This window comes from Mirounga leonina, unplaced genomic scaffold (assembly GCF_011800145.1).
Source record: "Mirounga leonina isolate KUSES-001 unplaced genomic scaffold, KU_Mleo_1.0 Mir_127, whole genome shotgun sequence".
NCBI classification, from domain to species: Eukaryota; Metazoa; Chordata; class Mammalia; order Carnivora; family Phocidae; genus Mirounga; species Mirounga leonina.
Genome location: NW_023270316.1, coordinates 65,487,911 through 65,514,907, shown reverse-complemented (window position 1 = coordinate 65,514,907; position 26,997 = coordinate 65,487,911). Strand labels below are relative to the sequence as shown.

At 38.0% G+C, this 26,997-nt stretch overlaps 1 protein-coding gene and 1 pseudogene across 1 annotated transcript in view; both read right to left on the bottom strand.

Annotated features, from left to right (window-relative positions):
• Positions 1–26,997, bottom strand: part of CCDC169 (coiled-coil domain containing 169) — a 50,370-nt gene that overhangs the window by 11,376 nt on the left and 11,997 nt on the right. Inside the window, exons 3-6 of the mRNA XM_035003547.1 lie at positions 24,726–24,836; positions 24,595–24,635; positions 5,137–5,235; positions 4,657–4,710 (exon numbers count right to left, since the gene is read on the bottom strand). Coding sequence (XP_034859438.1) covers positions 4,657–4,710; positions 5,137–5,235; positions 24,595–24,635; positions 24,726–24,836 — 305 coding nt within the window. The remainder of the gene's footprint in view (positions 1–4,656; positions 4,711–5,136; positions 5,236–24,594; positions 24,636–24,725; positions 24,837–26,997) is intronic.
• LOC118009510 lies at positions 861–3,212 on the bottom strand (annotated as a pseudogene).

Here is a 26,997-nt window from a genome sequence, read left to right as displayed (position 1 = left end):
TTTTTTTTTTAAGATTTTATTTTATTTATTTATTTGTCAGAGAGAGAGAGAGCAAGCACAAGCAGGGGGAGCAGCAGAGGGAGAGGGAGAAGCAGACTCCCCGCTGAGCAAAGAGCCTGATGCAGAACTCAATCCCAGGACCCTGGGATCATGACCTGAGCCAAAGGCAGATGCTTAACTGAGTGAGCCACCCAAGTGCCCCTAAATAAATCTTTTTAAAAAAGTAGGGAACAACACCATATCTGTATTTCAGAATGCTTGCTCAGGCAGCAGAGGAGAAAAACTTGAGTATGGTGGGGGCAAGATTTTAATCTTTATTTAATAAATAAATAAATAAATAAATAAATAAATAAATAAATAAATATCTTTTAAAAAGAAAATAAAAATAAATCTGGGAGCTCTATTTTCAAATGAATAATAATAAAATAGAGTTGTCCAAAAAGACAACAGAAAGAGCTGGATAGTCTGGAACCTATGACATAAGGAACTGCTAGTGTAACTTTTGTGGTAATTTAATATTTTAGCTTAGGGAAAAAAACTATGGAAACACTTAAGGGTCGTTTTCATATCTTTGAGAAGCTGTTACAGAGGAGACATATAGAATTGTCCTGTGTTCTTCAGTGGAAGAAACTAAAACCAATACGTTTTAAGGAAGGAGAATAAGGAGAATTACATGATGCTTTAACAATTCTAATAATTAGAATTGCCTGACAATGAAACAGAACAGCCTCAGGTTCATTATCTGTAAACCAAAGCATTATATTCAATAGTGTCTCAGATCTACTGCTAAAATGCCACATTTATGGAAACAGAGCTTAAGTTTATTATGTGTTACAAGTTCTAGTCAGACTTTCTGCCTGACTTTTTTTTTTGTAACAATGTTTTATTAAGAGTGGGACATCAGGGACCATATATAACTAACAAAAACCTTTAAATGTTCTTATTGCCTTTATATAACAATCAATCAATGCATATTTAAGTAAAACCGAACTTCTTACTAGGCAAATATTTTTGCATACGCTGCCTTCTCTTTATCTTTTTGTGCTTTTATCTTTTGTTTGACTTTCAGCAATTCTGCCTGGATAGCCTTATCTTCCGGTGCTATCTCCTGAGCTTTCTTAAGATCAGCCAATGCTTGATCGTATTCTTTTAATCCTTGCCATCCTTGAGCTCTACGGTACAATGCTTTGGTATTGGATGGGTCTATTCCAAGAGCCTCCAAACAACTGTCGATTGCTCCCTGCCAATTTGACATCTTCAGTTTACAAGCACCAATATTCACCACGCAGCTTAAAACTATAGGTTGCAGCTTCGATCTATCTGCTTGCTCAATAGTAGCCTTTGAACCTTCCACATATCTTAAAACTTTTGTATATTTTTTAATGGCCATCTCCTAGTTCTGAGATCTGAAAAATATATTTCCAATACTTTTTACATCTTCTGTTATTAGTAAAATTTTATTTACATCTTTTAAATCTATATCTGCATCCTCACGGAAGTCTGGATGACTGTCACCAGAGCCATCTTATGGGAATACGCCCCAATCATCCCCTTCCTTCAATTCTCCGCATTCTGCAATAACACACAATTTGGCAGGTTTTTCACCTTTCACTTCTACATTTTCCAGTATCCTTGCCACACCCATTCCTTTAATTACTTGGCCAAATACCACGTTTCCCATCCAAGTGAGGAGTCGGGACTGTTGTGATAAAGAATTGAGAACCACTTGTATTGCAGCCTACATTTGCCATGCTCAATAAACCTTCCTGATCATGCTTATAATCGCAATTTTCATCATCAAATTTTTCACCATAAATACTTTTTCCACCTGTCCCATTTTGATTTGAGAAGTATCCACCATGAATCATAAATTTCTTAATAATTTGATGGAAAGGGCATCCTTCAAAATGGAGAGGTTTCCCAGTGGTGGGTCCAACGCCTTTTTCTCCTGTATACAATACACGAAAATTTTCTGCAGTTTTGGGTACAATATCTGCAAACAATTCTAAGACAATTCGACCAACTCAATCCCCTCCGATGTCCACATCAAATAAGACTCTGGGGTTACTGGGGTTGGAGGGCTTAGTTTGGGGGGATGGGTGCAACATTTTGAATTGCAGATGCGCTTGGGAGCAAACTCAGAGAACCTCGTGGACGACCGGCAGCTCAACCCAAAAGCGGTTTTCTCCTCTGCCTGACTTTTAAGTAATGCAACAAACCTATATATTCTTACAACTCAGTGTCCATACTGTACACATATTGCATAAATTAGAAAAATCCTGAGATATGGAAACTCAGTTTCATTCAAAACAGTGAAGATAGCAGAAGTATAAACAGCAGCCTCAGCAAATAGCTCTAGTTATCTACCTAAGAATCAATTATTTATGTATTCAGCATGGAAGGAACTGCAGATCATCCGCTGACCTTTCCCATCACCCTAATATCCACATGGTCAGAACCATCTTTGACTATAAAGATTAACAATTCATTCTAGAGTGAAAATCCTTATTAACATTTATATTGGGGAACAGGATTAACATCTTCCTGGGAAGCTGTTAAAATAGGCTTTGATTGTATGTTCAGTGATCCTGTATAATCAGAGTAGAACCTATTTTACCTTAGTGAATTTTTCAGATAAACAAATAAAGCTAAAGGAGGAAGGCTGAGGCAAGTAGAAATTCTAATGCCCCTGTCACAGAGAGAGAGGCTAGGGAGATCAGGAAAGAAAACAGGAAAATAATGTTCACCACTTACTAGAATTTAGAACATATTATGGGCCAGGCATTTTACTCAGCACTTTATATACCTTTCATCTCTAAACACTCACAAATCCCCTGCAACACAGTACTATTATTTCCCGTTCTACCAAGAAGGAAAGAAATTAGGCCCCAAAAGTTCACACCACAATTAGGTACCAAGCTGGGATTTAAATCCAAATTTAAATGACTCCAAAACCTGTGGTCTTTCCTCAAATCATGGTCTTATAAAGCAGTTAGCATTTATGCTAGAACTTGAAGGAAGCAGAATTGGCACATATGAAAAGCAGCATATTCCAGGTGGAGTCATGGTCTAAGGAAAGGCATGAGGGTGCCTGCCTCAGTTGGCAGTGATGCCAACTGAGTATCCAGGACCATCAAGTGTGAACTGACTGTTTAATGGGTAAGAGACTACAGGAGTGATTCTATTTTTTTTTTTTTTTAAGATTTTATTTATTTATTTGACAGAGAGAGACACAGAGAGAGAGAGAACACAAGCAGGGGGAGAGGGAGAGGGAGAAGCAGGCTTCCTGCCGAGCAAGGAGCCCAATGCGGGGCTTGATCCCAGGACCCTGGGATCATGACCTGAGCCAAGGGCAGATGCTTAATGACTGAGCCACCCAGGCGCCCCAGGAGCGATTCTATTTTGTCTCAATTTCCTAACTGAATCTTAGTCACTACTAGAAAAAAAAAAAAAAAAGAAGTCTAAGCCTCCCTTTACCCACCACTGCCCTGACTTTCATTCCAAAATTGTTCTATACATTCCCTTATCAGCTCCAAGCCCCAATCCTAACTCCCTTCCTCTCCATCCTTTCATTGATCTCTGGAAATACCAGATCAGTGATTAGCAGACTATCTTTATGGCAAACCCAGCCCTCAAGGTCCTCTGCTTCCTTGCCTCACCTAGTTAATGTCCTGAAGACTCCAACCTACCTCTTGGCCCTTCCTCCCCTGACCATCCCTTTGCAACTCTTCAGAGCTATATTCTAAACTATCTTTTCTTTTCACCCTGTATACTCTCCCTGATGCATTCCATTCATTCATATGGCTTCATTTACTATCTATATGCTAATAATTTCCATGTCTATATCTCCAATTTTTATCTTTTCTACCCTGAGATTCATATATCCAACTGCTCTTTGGACACTTCCATTTAGATAATGTGCATTGAAAGCTAAACTCATATCCTGATTTTAAAACATATATCAAAATAAAGTTAACAAGGATTAAATATTTAAATGTAAAACATTTAGCCAAGTACTAAAAAAAAATGTGATAAATGTTATGAAACATTGACATGAAGACTTTTAAACTATGACATCAGAAGCCATAAATAAAAATTGGCTCTGACAATATCAAAATAAAAACTCAGTAATACTAACATCATCAAAAATAAAACTGAAAAGCAAATGAAAAACTATGGAAAATATGTGCAACATCATTCATAATTTACTGATCACTTTCCTGTCCTATCATTTGTATGTACACACTTTCCTATCTTGTATTGTAAGTACACCCTTTCTAGTAATAGTGCAGTATCTTAGGCCTCACTGTGAATAATTATGACATAATGTGTCATGAATTTCATGATAACAGAGGGATAACTGCTTATTTGCTTGAATTCTAGAAATTATAGATCAAACTAAAAGGATAACTAAGGAAGCAAATATGCAAAATATTCCCTTAATCTGGGAAACTTTTATCTCCTTGTTACCTTTTTATAAAACCTATAAATTTTCCTTTTCACCTTCCATATTTAGAAACTTGGTACATTTTCTCCCATAATTCCAACATATGTTTGTTTATCAAACCAAAACAATCAAAAGCCTAGAAAAGTGAAAAATGTAATTTACAGTAAGAGGAAACTCTTAAAATTTGGAAGTAAGACAACAAAAGTTACCTGAGACATTTCAGCTAGGTATCTACAGTGCTCAGTGTTGGTCTTGTGGTAAGCCTAGAGGAAAAATACATAAGTAAAGAATCCAGGGCGCCTGGGTGGCTAGTTGGTTAAGCGACTGCCTTCAGCTCAGGTCATGATCCTGGAGTCCCAGGATCGAGTCTCGCATCGGGCTCCCTGCTCAGCAGGGAGTCTGCTTCTCCCTCTGACCCTCCCCCCTCTCATGTGCTCTCTCTCTCTCATTCTCTCTCTCAAATAAATAAATAAAATCTTAAAAAAAAAAAAAAAGAATCCAACATCAGAGAGGATTTGCAATATTAGCAAGACTATTACTAAGTCAAGTTTATGTCTATGCTGTTTTTTAAAATAGTGTAGGAAATAGTTTTTTAAGTATTTTGTGATAACAATATAGTAGGTTTGTAGATAACATACTAAAAATAATGGCAGTTACAAAGAAATGTCTAGTACAGAATAAAAACAAACCTTTGATTCTTGTTCCAGTCTCAGTGCACAGTCTTTTACTTGATTTTCAAGGCTTCTTTTCTCTTTTCCTAGCTGTTTAAGTAATGTATTTAAGTATTCCTGAAAGTATAAATAGTAAATTTTTACATGTACTCATGTTCTAAATAACAGTAAGAAATTTCTTCACTGGCAAATGCCTACCTCATAACATTCTGTGACTTCAAATTCTATATGTACCTTTTAAGTAATAGCAATAATAATAATTACAATATTTATTTAACCCTAACAGTATTCCAAGTCTGTACTTGTGCTAAGTGCTTTCCATAGACTATTTCATTTAATCCTTATAAAAGCCAGGAAGATGGCTAATATATTTATTTCCATTTTACTGTTGAGAAAATTGCATCTGCTGGATGTTAAGTAAGTGGTCCAAAGACACACAGCTAATAAATGGTAGAGCTGGAATTAGAAGCCAGGTAGTTTGGGGCGCCTGGCTGGCTCAGTCAGTGGAGCATGAGACTCTTGATCTCAAGCCCCATGTTGGATGTAGAGATTACTTAAAAATAAAATCTAAAAAAAAAAAAAGAACCCAGGTAATCTGACTCCAAAGGCCACACATGCTAAACAATATTATTATATATTTTTCATATGACTGATTCCAGTGTAATAATAGTACAGTAGAAGAACAGACAATAAAGTTGATGACCAGGAGAATTGAGAAAATATTGCAGGGTAGGACAGTTCTGGAAACTAAGACCTCAAGCCAAATACCATTCATCACAAATAGCTGGAGCTGAGTAGAGGTTTAGCCAAATGCCAGAGCAATACTGCATTACAGCAATTTAGTTTAAAAATTTAATCCTTAAACTAATAGCTAGTTATTTGCAGTAACTCCAATTATTTCTCATATTCTTACACATTACCACATTAACATTAAAAAATCTCCAAACTGAATTCTACATAACCCTTGTTGGTCATGATTTAGGTCACTTAAGTTATTAAAAGAAACATTTAAAGAAAAAGAGAAGCAGCTGATTTAAATCTTCACAAAGCAAAACTGCAAGATATTTTAGAGCTCATCCCCTCCTCCTGAAAAACAGCTAATTCTCTAAAAACTTATTTTCTCTCCTAGATACTTATTAACACTTATTAGAATATAAAAAATTGTATCAACAGAATAATTAGGTCAGCTGAAACCAGGCAAGTTCTTGTCTCTAAAAATAACACCAGTGATAATACAAATCTCTTGGTTATGACAATTCTCCACTATGCATATTTGGTTACCATTAAAACATAACTGGGTGATATTTCGCAGGCAGGCCTTATTTGTCTTTGAAAACCATGCACTGGTGTCATAAATGGTCTGCAGTCCCCCTCCCCCAAATACAAACTTGCTCCAGAAGAAAGTCCATGAAAGCCCCACAAATTTAAGAGGTTAAACTGAGTTATCTTATAGAAAATTAAACCCTTATGAAATAAACCACTGCTCAAGTATGAAGAGTTTTTGAAGAAATAATCAAGGAGTGATGGAAGTAGTTCAAAATTTTGCTGTATAGACCCTTGCTAGGAGAATTCCAAGCTTAGTCCACCATAGTAACATGGTTTAGTTACATCATTTCTCAAATACATTTTTATAAATGTAAAAGAGAATCTAACTCTTTTTAATATTGTTTCAATGGGAAAATGCACTCTAAGTTCTAAAAGAAATTAGCTTATCAATAAACTACAGGAATATAAATTATTTTTATATTAAAGATGACCTGAATGAGATATGACCCAAAACTCTAGAAATTCATACAAGAAACATACATATGAAATAAGTAAAATTCAAGGCAATACATGACTAAATGCCAATATGTGAAACACAGACAATAAATGCTCACAAGTTTTTGAAAGAGGCTGATCAACATGGGCTAGAGCACTCAGGATCCCCCAAAGGGGAAGGATCTGAATGGGCAAAAAAGAGGGAGAAGGGGAGCTATATATTGATCAAAGACTTGAGTCAAATGATTACTTAGTGGTAATGATAGAATTAAAGCAAGATATCTGAGCAATAAATAAGAGATAAGGTAAGATAAATAAGGAAGGACCTGGTTATAGAAGACTTAGACTGCCAGGCTCAGGAAGCTAAACCCTGGGAGCTATCGGAAATTATTAAACAAGTGGCATGATGAGAGCAGGGGGTTAGGAATACTAATTAAGTGGCAATTTCTATGACAAAGGATGTTTTATGTTATTTATTGATGTGGATTTGCAGTTCTGAGCTTTGCAGCTTAAATTTATTTATTTACTTACTTATTTTTATTATTTATTTATTTATTGAGAGCGTGAACTGGTTGGGGAGGGCAGGGTGCGGTGGGGGAGTGGGAAGGGCAGAGGGAGAGGGAGAGAATCTCAAGCCAACTCAGCGCTGAGTGCAGAGCTTGATATGGGGCACCACCATCTCACAACCCTGAGATCTTGACCTGAGCCGAAATCAAGTCAGACACCCAATCGACTGAGCCACCCAGACACCCCCAAAGCTTAAATATTCTTTGTGTTAGACTGTATCTCGCTACTATTCCTATCCTGACTAAATTCCTTGTCTTATCACCTAATTTTACAATTCATTCATTTATTCAAAATATATTCATCAAGCAGCTCCTATGTGCCAGACATTGTGCTAAGGATACCACAGTGAGAATTATAAACACAGACCCTGTCCTCATGGAACTGAGAGTCTTATATGGTTTACCTTGGTGAATGTGACAGGTAAGCTTGAGAAGAATCTGTATTCTGTCATTGGATGGAATATTCTATAAATGTCAATTGATTGAGTTGACTGACATTGCTGTTCAGGTCAACTATGTCTTTATTGACTTTTCTCCGTTTTTGATCTATCAGTTACTGACAGGGTGGCTGCTGAAGTCTTCAACTTTAATAGTGGATTTGCCTATTTTTCCTCCATTAATTCATCAAAATCACTATTTAAGTGTTCCTACCAGTTTATGTTTCTAGCAGCTTCGGTTCCAGATAAGCAGATGTTAGTGACTACCTGGATTTGTCTGTTTTATATAGATTTCAGGATGGGAGTTTGCCCTGAAAACTCAGTTCACTGAGTGATTGATTTTCAGATTATTCACCTTTTTCTTGTTGTAATGATAGCACTATGCATATTGAGCCAAAACCAGAAGTCGAAAACTGTTCTTGATACTCTTTTCTAATTGGCACAAAAAGAATGCATTCTCCAAGTCAGTGGTTGCATATCCTACACCTGAAGACTTATTAGTCTGCTTTAGCGGTGACACCGTATCCGGCAAAGCAGCTGCACTTGGGGCTAATAATTGGTTAAACCTGCAGTGGCTTACAGTCTTTCTCTACAATACATCCAAACTGGCCATTTAAACAGAGTAATGACAGGCACCAAGACCCTTGCATCTCTTAGGTTTTTATTTGTGGCACTAATCTCTGCTGTCTTCCCTGGGTTAAGAAATTGCTTTTGCTTTACAGTTTTGGCCTTGGGTGGGAGAGGGACAGTTCTAAAGTTTCCAATTGGTTTTTCCCATCATGATAGTTTTTACTTCAGAGATGAAGGCCCAGTGTGGGGGTTAACTTCAACTGCCAAGTATAAGTTCAATTACGTACTCAGGGACTGAGAAAATGATCACTGTGAGGGTAGGGGACTCTATGGGCACATATGATTTGGATGGTGGGCACAGATTCCTATTTGGGGAATCAATGTCAACTCAGACCTCAAAATGTCTGGTTGTTCCTTTCCCACAGTGTACAGTCATCCACATAAGTGGTCAGAGGCCCTTTTGGAGGAAGACTGGTGATATGGTCATGATACATACATGGACTGATATAGGGTCCTTTCTCCCAGGAACCCAGCTACCTCTTTGGTCAATGATTTCTAGAACTGAAAATTGGTTCAGATCTGGGACATGAGCAAAGAATTGTGCTTTCTATTGGGCTGACTGTCCTAGGCCTCCTGCTCCTCCATTCCTTATTATTATTTTTTTTAATAGATGTTGAACAGCACCCTCATTAACTGGCCTGGCAGCCACATGAGGAGGTGGGGGCAGCTCCTGAGGGGAGAACCCGTTGCCTTATCGGAGGGAGGACTCTGTAGCATCTTCTAAAACAGTGAGTATTCTAGCCCTTACTAGAGGTAGAAGTGGTCCAGAGGGTCCAGCTGGAGTCGTGGAGTCAACAGCCTTAGGGGCACCCATCCAGATGTCCTGTCACACTTTTCAGGATCTCTGGTTATTCCTATCAGGGCCCTGCCCTTTGCATAACACACCTGCATGGACTGAGCATTTAAATGCCTCTGGAACTCTGCAACTCACAATCAGGTCTTCAGCCTTGTTGTTCTACAAGTCTGCCCTTCTACTACTGGTATAAAAGACCTCCACCACCAAGGCTCTCTGGTTTTCACTCTTAGATATTAGCGCTTGTTAACTATTCTCAGTCTCATTTATCCTTACACAGGGTGTCAATACAACTTAAAAATAACCCCATCTTGGGGCGCCCGAGTGGCTCAGTCGTTAAGCGTCTGCCTTCGGCTTGGGTCATGGTCCCAGGGTCCTGGGATCGAGCCCCGCATCGGGCTCCCTGCTCCGCGGGAAGCCTGCTTCTCCCTCTCCCACTCCCTCTGCCTGTGTTCCCTCTCTCGCTGTGTCTCTCTCTGTTAAAAAAATAAAATCTTAAAAAAAAATAAAAATAAAAATAACCCCATCTTTTCCAAATGCCTACATCATGGATTCTTCTATAATATTGCCCTCTGCAATAACATTTTCCAAGGTCACCATCAGTGAAGTCTTTAGTAGTTCAACTGCCACACTGAGCCAGGATCTATTGGTGCCACATCTACAGATCAGGACAGCATCCTCTGCCCTGCCACAAAGTAAGCAAGCCAGGCCCAAATCCCCATCTTACCTCCTATTTTTTTGCATCACTCCCAGTGCCTCTAGTTGTAGACTTAGTCTTCTGAGAAGCAGACACCAAGATGGGATTAAATGTGAAAGGATTCTGTTCTCAGAAATGCCTGCCTGTGAGGAAACAGGGAAGGAGCAGGAGAAGGCTGGAAAACTAGTTTGATTATAATGTAAGTCAGAGCCTTAGTGAAGGGGAAAGGAAAAGAAAGTTAGGTGGAACTGGAAGCATCGTAGGCTGGCATGCAGCCTAAGGAAAGTTTGGCAAAACCATCAAGGAATCCTTAAGCCAAAGTCACTGACAATGGAGTCCCATGTTTTCCAGGAATAGGGTTGCCTTAGTATCCCCACTGTACCCGATATGGGCACGGAGCAGCCCATGGGAGGTGTGGTCTTGGTGCAAAAGTAGTGACGTATTTTAAAGCCTAATACCTGGGGTCCTCAGTCAATTAACTTCCCTATCCTGGGAAGTCTGTGAGGTGCATCCTCTGGGCAGCCAGACTAACAGTCTTTTCTTAAGGGCATTTCAGTTTTTCAACTGAAGAACTGTCCAATCTCCTCCCTTGTGAGGTTTAATCCTAGCCACTGGTTTTCTGGGAGTAGAGCAAGGGAAGAAAGCTGAGAAGAGTTCCTTATTCAGATTACATATTTTTGTTTAATTCCATCATTCTTAGACCTCTATCACATTCTCATCTTCCTCTGTGCCTGAAGGCCCAAAATCCAGAGCTTCTGCAGCTTAATTTCTTAATTTCTCCATAAAAAACTCCTGACTGAAGGAGAATATCTATCCTGATAGATGTGCTCCTATTCCTATCATCACACTAGAAGTCCTTGCTAATATAATAAGGCAAGAAAAGGAAATAAAATGTATATAGACTGGGAAGGAAGACCAAAAAAAAATGTTTGCAGATAACATGATCATCTATGTAGAATATCCAAAATAATAAACAACAAACTCTGGAACTAATAAGTGATTATAACAAGGTTGCAGAATGACCAGGTTCATATATGAAAATCAATTGTTTTCCTATATACTGGCAATGAACAAGTGGAATTTTTTTTTAAGATTTTATTTATTTATTTGACAGAGAGAGACACAGCGAGAGAGGGAACACAAGCAGCGGGAGTGGGAGAGGGAGAGGCAGGCTTCCTGCCGAGCAGGGAGCCCGTCATGGGGCTTGATCCCAGGACCCTGGGATCATGACCTGAGCCGAAGGCAGACGCTTAGTGACTGAGCCACTCAGGTACTCCTGAACAAGTAGAATTTGAAATTAAAAAACACAGTATCATTTACATTAGCACCCCCCAAAATGAAATACTTAGGTATAAATCTAACAAGATTATGTGTAAGATCTGGATAAGGATAACTACAAAACTATGATGAACAAAATCAAAGAACTAAATAAATGGAAAAAATACTCCATGTTCATGGATAGGAAGACTCAATATTGTCAAGATGTCAGCTCTTCCCAACATAATCTATAGATTCAATGCAATCTCAATCAAAATTCCAACATGTTATTTTATGGATATTGATGAACTGATTCTAAAGTTTATAGAAGAAGCAAAAGGCTCAAACAGCCAATATGACTTTGAGCAAGAAGAACAGGGGCACCTAGGTGACTCAGTCGGTTAAGCGGCTGCCTTCAGCTCAGGTCATGATCTCAGCATCCTGGGATCAAGCCCAGTGTCAGGCTCCCTGCTCAGTGGGGAGTCTGCTTCTCCCTCTCCCTTTGCCCCTCCCCCCAGCTCATGCACGCGTGCGCGCGCTCTCTCTCTCCCTTGCTTGCTCTCACTCTATCTCAAATAAATAAATAAAATCTTAAAAAAGAAAAAGAAGAACAAAATTGGAGGACTGATGTTTACCAACTTCAAGACTTATCAAAAAGCTACAGTAATCAAGATTGGTATTAACAAAAGGATAGATATATAAATAGGACAGAATAGAAAGCCCAGAAATAGACCACCCAGAACAAATAGATCCTTTTTCAACTGATCTTTGACAAAGGAACAAAGGCAATGCCATGGAGCAAAGACAGTTTCTTCAACAAATGGTGCCAGAACAACTGGATATCCACATGCAAAAAAACGAATCTAGACTACACCCTTCACAAAAATTAACCCAAAGTGGATAACAGGGATAAATGTAAAATGCAAAACTAGGGGCGCCTGGGTGGCTCAGTCGGTTAAGCCTTGGCCTTCGGCTCAGGTCATGATCCCAGGGTCCTAGGATCGAGCCCAGCATTAGGTTCCCTGCTCCGTGGGGAGCCTACTTCTCCCACTCCCTCTGCCCCTGCCCCCGCTCATGCTCTCTTTCCCTCTCAAATAAATAAATAAATAAAATCTTTAAAAAAATAAAATAAAATGCAAAAATATATAACTCCTGGAAGATGACATAAGAGAAAACTTAGATGACCTTGGGTATGGTGATACTTTTTTAGATCTAACACCAAAGGTTCTATCAATGAAAGAAATAATAAATAAGCTGGTCTTCATTAAAATTAAAAACTTTTGCTCTGTGAAAGACAATGCCAAGAGAATTAGAAGACAAGCCACACACTAGGAGAAAATATTTGCAAAACACACATCTGATAATGGACTGTTACCTAAAATACACAAGAACTTTTTTTTTTTTTAAGATTTTATTTATTTATTTCACAGAGAGATAGAACAAGTAGGCAGAGAGGCAGGCAGAGGGAAAGGGAGAAGCAGGCTCCCCACCGAGCAGGGAGCCCGATGTGGGGCTCGATCCCAGGACCCTGGGATCATGACCCGAGCCGAAGGCAGCCACTTAACCGACTGAGCCACCCAGGCGCCCCCACAAAGAACTCTTAAAACTCAACAACAACCTGATTTAAAAATGGACCAAAGATCTTAACAAATACCTCATCAAAGAAGATATACGGATGAAAAATAAGCATATGAGAAAATGCTCCACATCATGTGTCATCAGGGAAATGCAAATTAAAACAACAAGGAGATACCACTACTCATCTATGAGAACGGCCAAAATCCACAACACTGAAAATACCAAATGCCAATGATGATGTGGAGCAATAGAAACTCTCATACAATGCAGGTGGGAATGCAAAATGGTACAGCTTCTTTAGAAGACAGTCTGGCAGGGGTGCCTGGGTGGCTCATTCAGTTAAATGTAGGACTCTTGATTTCTGCTCAAGTCATGATCTCAGGGTTATGGGATTGAGCCCCACGTCAGACTCTGTGCTCAGCACGGAGTCTGCTTGTCCTTCTCCCTCTGTTCCTCCCCCTGCTAGTGTTCTCTCTCTCAAATAAATGAATAAAATCTTTCAAAAAAAAAAAAAAAAGAAAACAGTCTGGCAGTTTCTTACAAAACTAAACATACTCTTACCATACGATCCAGTGATTGCACTCCTTGGTATTTGCTCAAAGGAGTTGAAACTTAGGTCCCTACAAAAACCTGCATATTTATTCACAGCTACTAAAACTTGGAGGTAACCAAGATGTCCTTCAGTAGGTGGATGGATAAATGAACTATGATACATCCAGACAATGAAATATTATCAGCACTAAAAACAAATGAACTATAAAGGCATGAAAAAAACATGGAGGAATCTTAAATGCACATTACTAAGTGAAAGAATCAATCTGAAAAGGTTATATACTGTATGACTGCATCTATATGACATTCTGGAAAAGGCAAAACTATGCAGACAATAAAAAGATCAGTGGTTGCCAGAGGTTGGGGGTGGACAATGGGAAGGAACAGGTGGAGCACATAGGATTTTTAGGGCAGTGAAAATACTCTGTATTATAGTACAAGGATGGATATATGTCATTGTACATTTTCCAAACCCACAGAATGTACAACACCAAGAGTAAACCCTAAGGTAAACTATGGACTTTGGGCGATTATGAGGAGTCAATGTAGGTTCATTCCAGTAATGTTGATAATGGGGAGGCTATGCATGTATAGGGGTAGGGAGTATGTGAGAAGTCTCTGCACCTTCCTTCCAATTTTGTTAAGAATCTAAAACTGCTCTAAAAAAAAAAACGGTATTAAGAAGCACTGAAGTTACTGTAGTATAATTTTAAAGGATTTCTGATGTTCATAATAATCTTTTAATGGATAACTACAAATACCTTGCTTTTAATGATCCAGGGTATTTAATGACTAACACAGTTTTTACAAAATCCAGAATGTATTCTCGTTTTCTCCCCAGGACAATTTTTTAAATTAATTAATTAATTAATACCTTTTTAAAGAGCAGTTTTAGGTTCTTAACAAAATGGTTTTATCAAAGGCACATATTCTCTCATCGCATCACTTATAATTCATTAGAAGACCCAAACTTAATGTTCTTCATCTTTCCAAGGAGCTTGTTTTAGCTGATTATATAATTAATGGTCAAATACTAGAAAACTATACCTGAAAAGACATACTAAAGCCATAGCTAAATTGAAGATTCCACTGGAAATTAACCAAAAAGAAATTACATACACAAAAATTAATTCTTCTCTTATCATAGAGGAGTTGTTTTGTTTTGTTTCGGATACTAATCAGCACTTAATATTTCACCTATGCTCGTGCCTTAATTTGCTTGGAAAAGGTCACTTCCAACGGTACACTGAAACAACAGGGTAAGAATAAGAAATTTCAGGACACTTTTACATACCTGAAAGCAAATATACTTAGTTGTTTTTTTTTTTCTTAAGGCCCTTTCTTCTATCCTAAGTAAAAACGAAGCTCTATTAGCCAACTTTTTAAGCAATGGTAATTGCTTTACTATACTAAAGAACATATAAAAACTACAAGTAAAAAAACCACTCTACTGAATGCTTACAAGAGAAAAATATGAGAATACAATTAATCACAGCTCCAAGATATGCCGTACTTTTCAATGAAGGCAATTGCCATGAATGAATACAGCCTTCTGCATGCTTAAATACCAAGTGCCCCCTTGTGGACAACATTGTTATTAGATTTATATATAAAATCTGTGTTACTTGTTTTGTGATTTGGGCTACACACCTGTCTCCAAACTGACACATGATCTTTGGGGAGAACACAAATCTGGTGATATCTGGGACAGACATCAGGAAGCAGTCTCAGATGGATTCTACAGATCTACCACTAGCCAGATGGCTAGTGGGAATTCCTTTTCTTGCTTTGTTTATACCACATTCTTGAGAATACAAGATCCCTTCAGTAGCCCTTTCACTATGTGGCTGATATATCACTTTATTTTTCTTTTTAAAGATTTTATTTATTCATTTGACAGAGAGATAGAGAGAGAGCACAAGTAGGCAGAGTGGCAGGCAGAGGGAGAGGGAGAAGCAGGCTGTCCGCTCAGCGGGGAGCCGGACGCGGGGCTCGGTCCCAGGACCCCAGGATCATGGCCTGAGCCAAAGGCAGCTGCTTAACCGACTGAGCCACCCAGGTGCCCCTGATATATCACTTTAAACACAAATATATTTAGGGATGTCAATAGTGCTTTAGGCTCACTACTATTAACGCCTGGTTATTACGTTCTAAAATATATATTTATGACTTTTAAAACAAAATTTCTAAGAATGTTCTGAAGGTGGAAAAAACCAGAATGAACCCACTGGGAGCCTGACTGGATGCTGCAGTGAAGTAATAGTTCCCTGGAAGGTCCAAACTGGGCTGGATGTTTGTCCAGGACCCCATGAAGCAGCATAACTAAAAGAAGAATCTGACTCACAATACAGGGAATCACATTTGGGAAAATGGTATGGGGCATCAGGATGAACAAAAGAGTAGGGCGATGATTAAGGACATCGGAAGTCAGCATATAGAACATAAATGGACCAAAATAGAGAATGATATGAGAGGAGAGTCTTGTTTCTTTAAAGGCTCAAGTGCATGATGAAGACACTAGTCTGGCTGAATTTGTAAGACTTAAAACCATCTCTTCCTTCATGCTTTTCCTGCTAAGCAGGGCAAGGAGAGAGATTTTATGGTTTGTCCTAAGGAAAGTTGAAACATACTTCAGAAGGGAAACTAGGTAAATATCCAAAAGTTAATATTTCAAGAAGTAAATTGACCAAAGGATTAACTTGCAAAGAGGACAATTCACCTAGGATCCTAAATTTACCAATTTATCAAAAACTTGCTTTTAAGAGAGTCTTCCATGCATGTGAACTTAAAACCGAAACATATTCTTTTTCTGAACATATTTTTCAATGATGATATTAAATGTTAAGCCATTTTCATAAGTTTTAGTTCTTAACAAATTGAACATTCTTTAAAATGCTAGGGTTAGGGGCGCCTGGGTGGCTCAGTCGTTAAGCGTCTGCCTTCGGCTCAGGTCATGATCCCAGGGTCCTGGGATGGAGCCCCGCATCAGGCTCCCTGCTTGGCGGGAGGCCTGCTTCTCCCTCTCCCACTCCCCCTGCTTGTGTTCCCTCTCTCGCTGTGTCTCTCTCTCTCAAATAAATAAATAAAAATCTTTAAAAAATAAAAAATAAAAAATAAAATGCTAGGGTTATAATCATAAGAATGTATTCAAAGATTTAGATTTCAGCAAATTAATTTCCTATAACTTGATTTTCTACAAATTGATCAAGAGTCTTCCAGAGAACATTTAATGTGAAACTCAACATTTTCCTAAATAATGTTTCTCTGTTTCCATACTTTCTCCTTCATGTCTTCCATCACCAGATAGCCTTGTAGGCTTTGGGAGCAGGATCTTCTGTGCTATCTCCATCTGACTGACAGAGTGTGTGTTCTGGAGAGGTTTCCCTGAAGGAACCAAGATGTCTGGGTATAATGAGAAACAAGGGAATGCACTGATTGGAAAAAGAAGCAGAGAGAAATAGAAGTGCTATGGTCTGAACGTCTGTGTCCTCCCCAAATTCATACGTTGAAATCCTAATGCCTCAAATGATGGTATTTGGGAGATGCTCAGGTCATGAGGGTAGAGGCCTCATGAATAGGATTAATGCTCTTGTAAAAAAGACTCTACAGAGGTCCTTAGCCCCTCCCACCATGTGAGGACACAACAAGAAGGAGCCATCTCTGAACCAAAAATCAAGCTGTGTTACCAAACACCGTATCTGCTGGTACTGTGATCCTGGACTTCCAGACTCCATAACTGTGAGGAGTATATTTCTGTTGTTTGTAAGCCACCTAGTCTGTGGTATTTTTTTATAGCAGCCAAAACAGACTTTAAGGTAAGGGGTCATCAGTTTTATGATTCCTAATGAATCAAGGAACAGGACTTCCACCATGAAACAGAGCTGACCACAGGGATACGGTAGAACTTTTTGATAAAGGTTTTATAGTAACTTTTCACAAGAGAGGCTATCTTTCTCTGAGGGGTCTAGATCCCCTAAATCTGTTATTGTTGTTGCTATTTTATATATAATAGTGCTTTGCAACAGAACCTATTGAGATGTCACTAAAAAATACAAATGCCCAGGCCTTATCCCAGACCTACCAAATAAGGATCTCCAGGGGTAAGCCCAAGAATGTGCATTTTTAATAAATTATTCACATGATTGTTACACAGTTTGAAAATTAAAGGACCACAACTCTACATATTGACCAGCAACTAGGGACATGGCAATGCTGGACAGTAAAGGAAAACAGGGAAGTAGAGAGGCCGATCATTGTTCCTGTTTGCAGCACAGTGTCATAGGTACTAAGCTTGAGTGGGCCTAAATAAATTAATCAGAGAGAGAAGACATCAATTACCAGTACGCTAACAGTGACAGTAAAGCACTGAAAGATTACTCAAAACATTGCTGGGGAACCACCTATGGGGCTGTGTACCAGGAGCGATAAAGTTCTGATAAAGAGTTTAGCTGAATCCTCAGCTTCATATTCTAACTGGCGATTAAAGAAGAAGTCTAGAGTCCCATGTCAGAACCTGAAAAATAGCTACTGCTCATCACAGACTTTTAGTCATCTGGAATGCTTAAAACAGATTCTAGTCTTCCAGTGAATGGCTATAGATCTTTGCTCAATACACCAGGAAATTCTTGGAGGTAGGCACTAGGTTCTTCTGCTGGATGTAAATAGAAGGGGTTAGAAAATGTCCACCCAGCAATCCCAAGAAAAGTTCAGTGCTTTTTGTTATATCCCTGGAGAGGACGCTGCTTTCTGGAAAGGTACTAAAAAGCCACAGAATTCTACTATACTTTTAAGAGGTACCAGAAGATTCACAACTTACACAACAACACAGCTGAATAAGTGAAAACATATTGCACAACTTACCCTTGTCCTTATTTCCTTGAAATGGGCTAAGGTTAATTTCACAACAGACTTGTTCTAATGAAACTTAGAGCTCCCTCTAAAGTTCCCATTATCAAGGAAAGGGAAGAAGGGAACTAACACTTTATCAAAGGAAGTGCTTACTGTGTTAGGCACTATGCTATTTGCTTTAGACATCTCCAATAATCTTCATGACAAACTTGCAAGAGAGCTTAATTAACTTCATTTTACATATGAGGAAATTAAGCCTCAGAGAGATGAAATAATTTCCTTAGTGCTCCATAGTTTGAATTTGAACCAGGACAGTCTAATTCTAAAAAGTCAAGTTTCTGGGTAAAGTGGGTTACACCCACTCCATTGTCTCATTCCTTCTTTTCCACTACACCACATTTTCTTTCCTTTTTTTTTTTTTTAAAGATTTTATTTATTTATTTGACAGAGAGAGACACAGCGAGAGAGGGAACACAAGCAGGGGGAGTGGGAGAGGGAGAAGCAGGCTCCTCGCAGAGCAGGGAGCCCGATGTGGGACTCGATCCCAGGACCCTGGGATCATGACCTGAGCCAAAGGCAGTCGCTTAACCGACTGAGCCACCCAGGCGACCCCCCACATTTTCTTTCAATAGCCTACCTTCTAATTTGCTTCTAACCTGCTTACCTTCTTCCCCTTTGAATCAATAATGTGCTGGAACTTCAGACCATGTGCTTTATCCTACCCTGCACCTGAAATTTCTTGAAGAACATTCTTCTGCTGAACCTTCATTAAACGCTTCTCCTCCCTTGGCTTCTGTGATATCACTCTTTTCCAGTTCTCCCCTCTCCCTTTCTCAATAATTTTGTTCTCCGTTATCTTCACTGAATCGCCTCCTCAGCTAAGTTTTCGTATTCCCTAGGGTTCCATCCTTAATCCTTCTTTTCAGACTTTGTATTTCTTTCTGAATAATCCCATACTTTCATGACTGCAGGTGACACTGATGACTCCACAATCTCTCTATTCAGAGAGACAACTTTCCATAGTCTAAAACCATGTCCAGGTGCTTGCTGATCACTATCATCTGTATAATACACACAAAACTAAACTCATTTCCTAACACTCCGCCTGCTTCTGATTCCTACAGTGCTAGTCACTGTAATCATTGTTCAAGGGAGAGTCCTTAATCTTCCTCCAATCCTCTCCCAGTCTCACCTGAGCATCCATGTACTCATAAAATCCGCATTCCTAAATATCTCTTCAATCTGTCACATTGCCTCCATCCCCATATACTACTGCCCAAGCTGAACAACTCACCTTCCCTTACCTGGACTGTTACAAACGTGTCCTATCTGGTTTCCCTGCCTCAAACCTCACCCACCCTGGGGAAGCCTTTCTCCATGGGGGGGAGGGAAGGCTTTTAAACTGTATATTAAATACTTCAAAAGCTTCCCACCACATATAAAAATGTTCACGTGCATACAAAATCCTTTGTTATCGAGGCTCTGCTTATATTTCCAGTCTTATCTCCCATCACCGCTTTTATTTATTACAGACCTACAGAACTAACTGCAGACCTGAGGTGTCTTTTGATTGATCCAGAGGGATTTTATCATTATTTGAAAATGTGCAAATCCCATGATATAAATACTTCACTCTATGTGCACTACAGCAGTGGTTCTCAAACTCTGGTGTATATCTGAATTATCTGGAAAGTTAATAAAGAACTCAGAAGTGGCAAGCTGGTTGAAGGATTTTTGACTGGCCTTTGTATTTTTATGAAGTTCCCTGCATGATTCTGTTACCTACCAAAGTTTAAGGACCACTGCCTTAAAGCTAGGGCCAGCAAACTATAGCCTGAAGACCAAATCCAGCCACAGGCTGTTTTTGTAAGCCAAGATTTGTTAGAATACAACCCTACCTATTCATCATTCAGGTATTGTCTATGGCTCCTTTCACACTACAATGGCAGTACCAAATAGTTGCAGCAGAGATCAAATGGCCTGCAAAGTTGAAAGCATTAACTATCTAGCCCTCTACAGAAAAATTAGCCAATTCTGGAGGAACACTTTGTATCAGGAGACATGGATAAGTATGTTCCCTGTGGCAATGTTTGTCACAGTGAGATTTTGAAAAATCCTCAATGTACATAAATAGGGGAATAAATAAATTAAGATATGTGTTATTATACTATATATGTATAGTAGGATACTACATAGCAAATAAAATTTACCAGATCTTTGTGCATTAACATGGACAAATAAAAAAAGGATGATGTGTACAATATATGTTTACATGCATTTTTAGACACAATATCTGGAAAAAGGTATTTAAAAATAAATTAGAATGGTATATACCAAATCCATGATCATACTTGCCTATAAAGGGAAAGAGACACAAAGGGAATGAAAGGGTCCTCAACTCTATAGATTGTTTACATTAAAACATTTGAAATCGGGCGCCTAGGTGGCTCAGTTGGTTAAGCGACTGCCTTCTGCCTTCGGCTCAGGTCATGATCCTGGAGTCCCGGGATCGAGTCCCGCATCGGGCTCCCTGCTCGGCAGGGAGTCTGCTTCTCCCTCTGACCCTCTCCCCTCATGTGCTTGCTCTCTCTCATTCTCTCTCTCTCTCAAATAAATAAATAAAATCTTTAAAAAAAAAAAAAACATTTGAAATCAAAAAGTGACAAAAATTAAAGATTTGCTAATACTAGAATATACTGTTTGCCATATTATCCTCTGTGGGTTTTATTTTATTCAAAATTAAAACCACAAATAACCTAAAATATTCAACTATAGGGAAAAGGAATTGAACATTAATAATCCAATGCAATGAAATGTAATGTAGCTCTTAAAAATATACATGAATAAAATATAACATAAGAAATTATTGGTTTAATTGTCCATGATTAGTACAGGACACAAAATTGTCCACGAAATAGGGTTAATATTATATATATATTTTAAAAGTGTCATCCTTATTTATTCCTTTTTGGGATTCATTTATTTATTGGGTTGTAATTTTTAATCAATATACATGCATGCAGAACTTTAAAAAAAGAGGTCAATAGTAGATATATTTGACTTAATATTTATCTTTGTCTTTTATTTTCCAAATAGTATTAAATGAATACATATTACTTTAAAATGAAATGGTACTTAGGGTGCCTGGGTGGCTCAGTCATCTAAGCATCTGACTTTGGCTCAGGTCATGATCTCAGGGTCCTGGGATGGAGCCCCCAGTTGAGAGTCAGGCTACCTGCTCAGTGGGGAGCCTGTTTCTCCCTCTCCCTCTGCCTCTCTCACCCCCAATCCCCACCCCCTTGTGTGAGCTCTGTCTCAAATAAATAAAATCTTTAAAAAAAAAAAAAAGAAATGGTACTCATTGAAAGTGACCTTGTGTGGCAAATAGAGCTAACTGCATAACAGATACTCATTCTACCCTTCTTCCCACTACTATGCTCAGTAAAACACTAAATTTCCCCGCCTTTCTTGCCGTACAGGAGGCCATATGATGCAGTTTTAACCAATGAGATGTAAGGGGAGACTGTGTGCAGCAAGCTGGAAAATGCTTTGAAAGAAAACAAACTTGACTGGCCTCCACTTTGCCGTTTTCCCTTCACCTACTTCTTTCTATTGAAAGAGAAGGTGAAGCAGGTAAGAACATGAAGCAGCCATCTTGTGAGCATGGCAAACAAAAGCTATTCATTAAAGGATGGCAGAGTGGAAAGTCAAGTCAGGAGCCTGGAGGAGCTACTTCGCCAACCCGGACTGCATCCCTCTAACACTTCCTGTTACGTGAGAAAACAGAACCAAACACCTTACTTGCTTAAGCCTTTCTCTTACATGCAGCCAAATGTAACCCTTTACTGAAACATCTTGCTAAAATTAAATACTAATAAATTATACTGCTGAAAGGCACTTTAAAGATTATCTCATCTATAGTACCTGAGGATGAGAAAAATAATCTTCAAAAAGGTTGAAGGCTTGAAGCCAGTCTCTATCAGAAATTTACTCACTTAAGTGAATCCTTGTTCTAAAATATTAAAATCAAGTCCACTTTAATGATCCAGTTTGTAAATTACTTTTTTTAATATTTATTTCTTTTTCAAATGGTAACATTTTTTTAAAATTACATATATATTGGTCAAAAATTGGTATTCATCCCTGTTTTTGCCCATAAGCAAACCTGAAATTTGAAGTTACTCAAAATTAGTATTCAAACTGACATCAATTTCTTAAATATGTCTGTATAGGTTACTCTTAAAGACCAAACAATCTACAACAAGGATAAAGAATCAGTAAATTTACAAATAGTGTTTGAATTCATATCCTATCCCCCCAAAACAATTTAAACCCTTTTCTCTAAATATCAACCTAATAGAAAATGTCTGCATTTCATTAAGAATATGTCTGAATTTCATAAATATTGTTTTTATATAAAGAATAAGACTTAGTATACTATCTTTTTCCTTGAATAAAAGACTTCATCATTAGATACAGGAGTCTTGGATCCCAGTGCTTTTTGCTCAGTAATTGGCTACTTCCACCACCAGCTCCTTGGCTGGTTTCCTAACACCTGCTGTTCATACAAACTCCTCCCGGATTCCACTGTATAAGAAAACCCAAATACTCATGCATGCCTATGCCTACAGAATAAAGAGAACCAGTTACTTAAACACCTGAACTTTCATTATCTTTCTTTTCTGCTGGGTACATGGCCCCACTCTTGGTTTTTCTAACATTTCTTTAGTCCTTTACTGAAGAGAAATACAATTCTCTGCCTCCAGATCTAAACATCTTAGAGAACCACATTTTTTTTTCAAGAATAACACAAACTCATCAAAGGAAAGAAATTTTTTGTCAACATGAGTATGTTACAGAGTCTGAGGTAGCAATTAGAAAACCAATCAACTGCTTCTTAAATATGCTGTAAATCATCATAGGAGGTCCCACCAGCACTTGCTGCTATTCTCCATAAGGCTGGTGATACCCAATTTCTTGAGCTAGCACTGAGGATGAGTTATCAGGAAACTGGAAGTCAGAATATTTTATGTTCTGTAGCTAGTATTCTATATTTTATATTCTATAGGTAGAATTAAAATCCTATCCACAATTAATAAAGACAAGGCTTAAAATAGCCCTTGCGGCAATTTCTATATACCACAAGATGGGGATACGACTCCATGATTTTTCCTGACTTTCCAAGACACAGAAATAAAGGTATTTCTGGGTTGAAAATAACAGAGGTGTAACTGATTTATTATTTTTAAAAATACGATATTTTTCTGTATTTTTCACTAAAGATCTGCAGTTATTCAAAGAGCAATCTCTATAATGCTCTGGTCCTCAGGACCTCTGTGAATATAGCAGTCAGTTAAGTGCTCTACATAAAGCTATTAAAAAACATGTTATTTCTGATAAGCAGTATAGAATGGCTGTTGGCATAGTACGATCTAGTCAAACGGGCATATATTTTTTTAGAGAAAGACAATCAACCTCCACATTTCCAGACTGTGTGATTCTGAGCAAATCACTTAATTGTTTTAAGCTTAGTGTCACATGTATTAAAGGAAATAATATTAAATTTTTCTCATTGGGTTGTGTGGTCCTGCCAATTTAGCAGCGTATTGTATTTTCATTTTCATATAAAGTACCCTTGATTTTTTATGATTTCCATGTTTTTCTGAATATTCTTGAAATAAAAATTCAGCATGAATTCTAAAGAAAAGGCTATTTCCAAGAATGCTCGAGACCCGCATAAGTCATGCTTTAGGTCTTCTCTACACTTTAAAAAATAAACATTTAAACGAATGAGAAACAAATGTGCTTTGTAAAGTATAAAACATATAAATTCAAGTAATTTATCAGGAGGAAAGGCTGTCACTAGGGCAACCCAAAGAAAAAGTAGGTCATTCAGTGTAATAAGGTTTCTTTCATGTTATAGAGTAATTTTATGGGTTCTCTGTTGGATTTTATACATTGTGTGTGTGAATGTGAATGTATGTATGTATCTACATGTGTATATGTATATTCCAGAGGAACTAGAATGGAAATGTTTTTAGATAGGTATGAAATATATTTGTGTTTAATAGGCTCTTTTAGGTCACAGGAAGTAGATACACTCAGGTTCTACCTGGACTGACTATTGAGATTCTTTTCTTCCATTTTGTTTGTACCTGCAATCCTGCCCAGCTTTACAAGGTGGAGATTAAGTTGAAGGATCTGCTATAGGATTCCTTACTTCCTAGAAACAGTTCCACTGAACGAAATATTTTGGAACTTGCCACAGTCTTCAAACTTTTTTTGGAACCTGTCTAAAAAAAAGTACATAATTTCTTTCCTTCAATTATTCTTTTTGTTTAACCAGCTTTTACTCACCACTGGCATTTGTTCATAGACACAGATAGAAAACAATCTATCTACAACAAAACAAATATGAAAATATTAACAATTAATATTTTATCATTTTTAACTCAACTTATAAAACATATATATAGTTGCTTTTGTACCTGAAGGATTTCCACGGATTTTTTCCATTTTCTCTTCTAGAGAAACAACTTGCTTTTCTAGTTGATCATTCAGTTCAAGTTGTGTCTCATAATGAATTTTCCATTCACCACCTGATTGGAAAAGTGGGGAAAACCAAAATCATCTTGTCACCTCTCATTTATTTACATTAATCAGCTCATTTAAATCTCCTTTAAAACAACATTAATCAGCTCAATCTTACTGTACTTGACTTTGTTAGCAATGTAGATGAACAAGAGTGAACTAATTTTTAAGTATGCATTTCTCTGTTAGATAGGATCTTTCAGATTGCAGACAGTAGATTCATAGTCAGATTACCACACAGCCAGACCTCACTAGAATTATTGTGATTCCAGGTCTCCTTATCTCCTTTGTCCTTTAGTTCCTCACATATCCTTATAAGGAATTCTATTAGAGGGACTATCGGAACATGTTTCTTTCCTTGGAACTTGAAATATCCATACCTAACAACCTAAATAGTTCTAGCTTCCACCCAGCGTCATGTCCATTTTTTTTCCTTTGCAAACAAATTCTTAAGTACGTTTAACAATTACCACTTACATCTTTGCTATGTATAAAGTACAAAATGTTTCACATATATTAACTAATTAATCCTCATTTGAAAAAACTTTGTCACCTATTTTACAGATGAGGAAACCATGGCTCAGATATGTCAAATAACATTCTCAAAATGAAAAAGCTAATAAATGGAGCAACTGGGGTTTGAACCCAGTTTTATCTGACTTCAAAGTGTATCCTCTTAACCGTTATGCTAATACATGCAGCTGCCTATTCAGGCATCTTCTCTTATCCTTAAGCAGATTTCTTTCACCAAGCCCCTTTGGTTATTAAGGCCAAAACATCTGTCTTATTGCTATAGGAGGATAGGAGAATACAGCCTAGAATTAAAACATCTTTGGTCAGCTTCAAGGCCCAAAGCCAATTTTTTTTAATCTTGAAAGTCACACTTTATAGAGAGAAAAAAGACGGCTTGCTTCTAAACTTTAAATGCTCTTTACATATATGAGACAATTTCTGCTCCATCATAGTTGACGGAGGAATCTAAGTAGGAAGAGTATTAGCACATACTGGCGTCAACCTCCTCAACCCAGCCACATATTTCCCTTAGCCTCCTCATCTCTAGTAAATATAGTGTTCCAAAAACAGAAGCAGGAATACCCTCCCAAACTGAAGTTGAAAGTCATTAATCCAAATGCTTTAGGAAAAAGAAGGAAAGAGAAGCCTGAGAGACTGAACATTTATCCAAAAGATACTGAGTCCAAATAGATGGAATTATCTGTATAACTGGCTAGCTAGTCTCTTTGTAACTGGACTCTTTTCCCCACTATGGGAATAGGGGCTTCAGAGCAAAATCAGAAGTTACCAAAAAATTAAGAATGTAATTTATTTTTAGTATATCCAACTATAGTCTAGAAATGTTTGCCTCCACTTTAAAATACTATTGATCTAGAGATCCTCAAATAAAGTAAGCCTAGTATTATACTATCATTTATTAATGTTAATAAGTGCAAGGCCCTGGTGGTAATGATGTCAATATTCGCGTTCCCCAATGTGATGAACTGATCTCAAATGTACACACTCAAATGTGTAACTCCTTCAGTATACACAGATGGCTCCGGATTATAGGGGACAAAAGACAAAGAGAAAGCATATGGACTGCTGAATGATAGGAGAAAATTTTAAAATAGCAGTGTCTATAAAAAATAGGAAAAAATAGACTTATGCTGCTGTGGGATCACATTGTGACTTTCATGGGCCCTTGTGGCACTTTTGCCTTTATGGGCCTCTTCCTCTGTAAAAAAATATTAAAAATTCTACTTTACTACCAGGTTGGTATAAAGACAAGTATAGTCCAGAGTGGATAATATTCATTTTTTCTTCCGAATTTAAAATAAAATATCTCATTGGCCTCTAAAAGTATCACACAAATCACATCAACTTCCTACTTATCAAGTATTTCCTTTGTTTTTTTTGCTTTTATTTTTTTATTGTTATGTTAATCCCCATACATTACGTCATTAGTTTTAGATGTAGTGTTCCATGATTCATTGTTTGTGCATAACACCCAGTGCTCCATGCAGAACGTGCCCTCCTCAATACCCATCACCAGGCTAACCCATCCTCCCACCCCCCTCCCCTCTAGAACCCTGTTTGTTTTTCAGAGTCCATCATCTCTCATGGTTCGTCTACCCCTCTGATTTCCCCCCCTTCATTCTTCCCCTCCTGCTATGT